General features: G+C 48.5%; 1 protein-coding gene across 1 annotated transcript in view; it reads right to left on the reverse strand.

The window, feature by feature from the left end:
• EPHB3 (EPH receptor B3) overlaps nt 1-2,709 on the reverse strand; it is a 155,777-nt gene extending 153,068 nt beyond the window's left edge. The window contains exon 1 of the mRNA XM_089508727.1: nt 2,234-2,709. Within this exon, the coding sequence (XP_089364853.1) occupies nt 2,234-2,318 (85 nt within the window). The 5' untranslated portion in view covers nt 2,319-2,709. The remainder of the gene's footprint in view (nt 1-2,233) is intronic.
• Nucleotides 2,710-6,000: the final 3,291 nt, after the last annotated feature.

A 6,000-nucleotide genomic window follows, 5' to 3' on the forward strand; every position in this document is an offset into this window, starting at 1 on the left:
CTTCGTGTATATATATGTGTGTGTGTGTATTCAAACTGTGGATGCTTGAATCTGTGGATAAAGAATTTGTGGATAACAGAGGGCCAACTGTATTCTATTAAAAAGCAAGCATTTTAAATCACAGAGCTCTGACATTCACACAGGGTTTAAAATATGATCCACTAAGGAACTATTAGAAGAACCAGTGGTCTGAGTGTTGGACTATGACTCTAGAGACCATGCTTTGATTCCCAGTTCAGCCACGAAACCCACTGCGTGTCCTTGGGCAAGTCACACTCTCTCAGCCTCAGGGGAAGGCCTCTTCGGAACAAACCTTGCCAAGAAAACCCCACAATAGGTGTCCCCCTTAGGGTTGCCATGAGTCGGAAACGACTTGAAGGGACACAGCAACAACAACAACAGGATCTTGGGCAAGTTGCACTCTCTCAGCCTCAGAGGATGGCATGGACCAACAATCCTCTGAACAAATCTTGCCAGGAAAACCCCATGATAGTGTCGTCCTAAGTCAGAAACGGCTTGAAGGCACAGAACAACAACAAAAGGAACCGAGTCCCAGTTTAGCCACCCTGTGTGCCAGTTTGGGGGAAAGGGTGGGATAGAAATAAATATAATAAATATAATAATAATAGTAGCTATAATCAATAATTAATGGGCAGCACCCCTAATTTCTGTAAAATGCACCCCTCCAAACCTAACCCAGCCAACTCCCCATTGCCCAGACAAAGGGAAGGCAATGCTTTTCTCCTAGAAGCCAGAAATGTGCACCAGCCGCCCATGGGTTCCTTTCACTTGTTCCTTTCTCCAAAGTGAGCAGGTAAAGCTGTGCCAGGGAGCAGAATCTCAGCCTGGCATGCGCCAACCGAGGCCCTCCAAAATATCATTTTTAAAAAGAAACAGGGACAGAGAGAGGAGGAACTGGCAGAGCCAAGTCAGCGGAGATGGGCCAGCTCTCAGGCCAAGACTAGGATGTTGATCTTTCCAGGCACTGCTTCTCTCTGCTTGGTCCAAGCACAAGGGGAAGCCAAGGGAAGCCCTGCTGAAGTGCCTCAAGGCTGGCAGGGGGGCCAGGGACCCTTGCCTGTCCCCTAAAAAGGGAGAATGGCTTCTCTTCCGGCGCCTGTCCCAGACAATGGCCATGCAGAACTCTTCACTGTTGTTCTTCTCAGCCTCGATCCGGGGGGGGGGGGGCAAGAATGAATAGTGATTAGTAGTAGTAGTAGTAGTAGTATTCCTGGAAGTGGACCACAGCAAACCCCTCCCCAGAGTTGTTGCCTTTTAGGTCAAATGCCTTCCATCAGTGGAAAGGGAGAAGCCAGTGGAAGGGGAAAGAGTAAGAGATCCAACACACACACAAAGGGGAAAGGAGGGAACCTCACACACAGACGCCCCACCATGCCTCCATGCACAAAGTCAATGGCAGCGGGGGGGGGTTCATTCAGGGTTTATTTTTGCCAAGGGAGCATCAGCAGAGATGCGATGCCAGCCAACAGGGCGTTTGAGGGGTCTGACTGGGGCTCTGGAGAGCAGGGTTCGAATCCCTCTGGGCAAGCCACACTCTCTCAGCCTCAGATCTAGCCAAGAAAACCCCATGATGGAGTGGCCAGAAGTCAGAAAGGCCTTGAAGGCACACAAGAAGCAGAAGATGCTGCCAGGGAGAGGCGGCTCTCCTGAGGGGACCGAGACCCGAGTCTCCGCTCGATCTCAGCCATTCCTGACTCAGAGCAGCCTCTCTTCGGCTTCCTTCGCTGAACCGTGGCCTCTTAGACGAGAGCCAGCAGGGTCCGGTTCCCCGCTGGGCGCCCTCGGGCCAGTGCCACTCTCTCAGCCTCAGAGGAGGGCAAGGGCCAGGCCAAGAAAGCCCCGCGATGGATGGAAGGACCTGAAGGCCCCCAACGACAACAAGACACACAGAGATACGCCATTTGAGGCTGCTTCCGCACTGGAGAAATAACCCGGTTTGGCTCAAGGCTATGGAATTCTGGGAAACTCCAACTCCAAAGAGTTAAAGCGGGACCAAACCGGGTCGGATACATCCCCAGTGTGGATGCAGCCAGAGTTTCTTTCTTTCGGCCCTTCCTTCTCCTTCTCCTCCTTTTCTCGGGAAGGGACCATTCCGAAGCCCCCAAGAAGAGAAGGGCCTCTTCCTCCTCCTCCTCCATCCCTTGGCTTCCCTCCCATGAAGCCCCTTTATCCCCCTTCCCACTCCCGGACCCATCCTCCCCATCCTCCTCACCTTCCAAGGCCCGGCAGCCGCCCGGGAGGAGGAGCAGGGCCAGCGGGAGCAAGAGCCGGGGAGCCCCCGGGCCGGCGGCGGCCATGGCGGGGGGCCAGAGCCCGGCTGAGGCGGGGATGATGGGAGCCGCAGTCTCCTTCCTTGCCTGGGTCCAAAGTCTCAAAGGATTCAAATCAAAGGAATAAAATCAATTGAAGAAACTCCCAAGGTTTTGGGTTCGGGCTTTTTTCCTCCTCAAATCCAACCCGGTTCGGAGATCCTGGGTCGGAACCCCCAAATTGGGAGTCTGGGAGTCTATTTCTTCGGTCCCCAGTCCTTCTTTTCTCCAAAAATCTCTTTTCCCGGTTGATGCGGGATGAAACCGGGTTAAATCCGAGTGTGGACGGTCCCGATTGGGATGGAGGAGGTTCAGAAGTGCGGGAGAATGGGAGCCCTGCGTCCGCTGCGTCCCTCCGGAGGCTCGGGCGCCCGACTGCGATGCTCTCCCCGCCGCTCACGCTCTCGCTCTGGGGGCTCCGGCTCCGCAGCCCTGGCTCAGACCAGGGGGGCGTGGCTAGGCTGCCCATCACGGACTGAGCCGCGTCCCCCGCGACTCAGGATCCACTCAGAGACGAGGCCACGCCCCCAACGACGCAAGCCTCGCCTCTGATTGGGTGGATCCAGGGCGAGGGCGTGGCTTTGGAGACAGATGAATTGGAAAGGGCGGGGAAGGCCAGGAAAGCGGCACCGCCCATTTTGTGCCTCGAGTTTTTCTCAGCCCGGGTGAAGGCGAGGAGAGCGCCCCACCTAGTGGCCGAGAGCGGGATTGCCCTCTTAAAGGGGACGCAGCGCTAATTCGTTTCCAGAGAAGGAGGCAGGGAAGGGAAGGGCTGAAGGCAAAGGGGTGAGTTACTCATCGATTGGGTGACTTTTCCAGGACACGTCCTCCATTTCGACCTTCTCTCCAGGAGGAATTCCAAAATGTCCTCCATTTGGAGCATGGCTAACAAGCGTGGGTTTATATGATATAAATGCATGATCTATCTATCTATCTATCTATCTATCTATCTATCTATCTATCTAATATTGCATATATTATATTACGTATATATATTATATATCTCATAGTATTGTATATATAACATTTTATGTACATATATATATATATATATATATATCGTATTGTATATATTATATATACTATCTTATATTAATAGTGGACTAGTTTAATTCTGTTTTAATGCCCACTTTTGTATGTTTATAAGCATGGTCCAAAACACACTGCAGCAATAAAATCCACTTTGAGAGCGCTTCAACTGCCCTGGCTCAATGCTAGGGAATTCTGGGAAGTGTAGTTTTGTCAGACAGTGAGCCTTCTCCATCAGAGAGCTCTGGTACCACAATAAACTACAATTCCCAGGATTCGCTAGGTCAGGTAAAGTGGTTTCAAACTGGGTTCTTTCTGCATTGCGTTTAGGACCTGTATTGTGTTATTTTTTTAATTTGCAAATTATATAATTAATAATAATAAATAAATATAAATATAATTATGTATATATATATATATATATATATATATATATATAGTATTCTAAGAAGCTGCTTTGAGTCGCAATTTTTGGGGGGAAGGATGTGATATAATAATAATAATAATAATAATAATAATAATAATAACTGTGTCCAGTTCTAGGCTCCACAATTCAAAAAGGATGTTGAGAAGCTGGAGCATGTCCCAAGGAGGATGGCCAAAATGGTGAAAGGTTTGGAAACCATGTTAAGGGAGCTTGGGCATGTTTAGCCTTGAGAGGAGAAAGTTGAGGGGTGACATGAGAGCCTTGTTTAAATATTTGAAGAGGTGTCATATTGAGCATGGAGCAAGCTTGTATTCTGCTGTTCCAGAGACTAGGGCCCAGAGCAATGGATTGCAAATTACAGGAAAAGAAATCCACCTCAACATTAGGAGGAACTTCCTGAAGGTAAAGTGGCTAACAAATTTGGAAAAATATGAATAAATACATGTACATTTATGAATGTTTAGCCTGGAGGAAAGAAAGTTAAGAGGTGACATGTTACTCTGTTTAAACATTTGAAAGGATGTCATACTGAGGAGGGAGCAAGCTTGTTTTCTGATGCTCCAGAGAAGAGGGTCTTTAAACCATCATGCCTTATGAGCTCAGAGAGCTGGGGATGTTTAGCCTGGTGAAGAGAACGTTAAGAGGTGATATGATAGCTCTGTTTAAATATTTGAAGGGATGTCATATTAAAGAGGGAGCAAGCTTGTTTTCTGCTGCTCCAGAGACTAGGACCCAGAGCAATGGATGCAAGCTCCAGGAAAAGAGATTCCACCAAAAAGTAGGAAGAACTTCCTGATGGAAGGGCTGGTTGACAGTGGATCACACTCCCTTGGAGGCTGGTGGATTAAAAGGAAAGCTGAGTGTATGAGAAAGCATAACCTCCCTCTTTGGAGATTATTAAACATAGGCTGGATGGCCATCTGTTGGGTATGTTTTGATTGAGAGTTCCTGCATGGCAGGGGAGTTGGACTGGATGGTCCTTGGGGTCTCTTCCAACTCTATGACTCTATGTAGTTATTTTGGCAAGCATGGCATTTTCACTCATAGCAATGGGGCTGAGGGAGGGGAAGGAATAATAAAAAACCCTTGCCCTGTATGCATGGCTGGACATGTGTACAAGTTGCAGATGCTTGTGCCAACAGAGCAAGGTAAGCCATGTTAGGTGTGCTGAAAGAGCAGATGCAAGGCCCCAGGAGGAAGCATCAGTGGTAGCTGGTAGTTTCCTTGCCAGACTGTAGTTTGAACTTTCATGGAGTTATCCAAGGTGCTGAACCTTGGGGCTGACTCTGTTTCATTGATGAGTCTCAGCACTTTGGATAACTCCTTTAAATTTGTAGTGAAACTGCCCTGCTGCCATGAAACTACCCTATCAGTGGCATGGGGTTACACCAGTGTATGCCCTTTTGGGGATGTTAAAGAAAGAGATATTCAACTGTCATAGAATCATAGAATTGTACAATCGTAGAGTTGGAAGAGACCACAAGGGCCATGCAGTCCAACCCCCTGCCATGCAGGAACTCTCAGTCAAAGCATCCCCAACAGATGGCCATCCAGCCTCTGTTTAAAGACTTCCAAGGAGGGAGATTCCACCACAATCTCCAAGGAAGGAGTGTGTTCTACTGTTGAACAGCCCTTACTGTCAGGAAGTTCCTCCTAATGTTGCTGTAGTTTGCATCCATTGCTCTGCGTCCTGTTCTCTGGAGCAGCAGAAAACAAGCTAGCTCCCTCCTCGATATGACATTCCTTCAAGTATTTAAACAGGGCTATCACATCACCTCTTCGCCTTCTCTTTTCCAGGCTAAACATCCCCAGCTCCCTAAGTCGTTCTTCATAGGTCATGGTTTCCAGACCCTTCACCATTTTGGTCGCCCTCCTTTGGACGCGCTCCAGTTTCTCCACATCCTTTTTAAATTGTGGTGCCCAGAACTGGACACAATATTCCAGGTGGCGCCTGACCCCATCTGAAAGCAGCTTTGAAAGACCTTCTCTCTTCTACCAGGAGGCACCCAAGCAAGATGCCTCTTAACTGGTACCATCTTAACTGGCAACATTTTGGATAAAATTTAGGCCTGTGGCTCTAACATAGAATCATAGAATCATAGAGTTGGAAGAGACTGCAAGGGCCATCCAGTCCAACCCCCTGCAGTTTCTGGAGCAGCAGAATTAATCAAATCTGTGAATAATTAAATCATTTGATAATCACAGCTGCAAATA

This window comes from Sceloporus occidentalis, unplaced genomic scaffold, assembly GCF_023333645.1.
Source record: "Sceloporus occidentalis isolate IW3139 unplaced genomic scaffold, rSceOcc1.0.p SCAF_2, whole genome shotgun sequence".
Taxonomy (NCBI): Eukaryota; Metazoa; Chordata; class Lepidosauria; order Squamata; family Phrynosomatidae; genus Sceloporus; species Sceloporus occidentalis.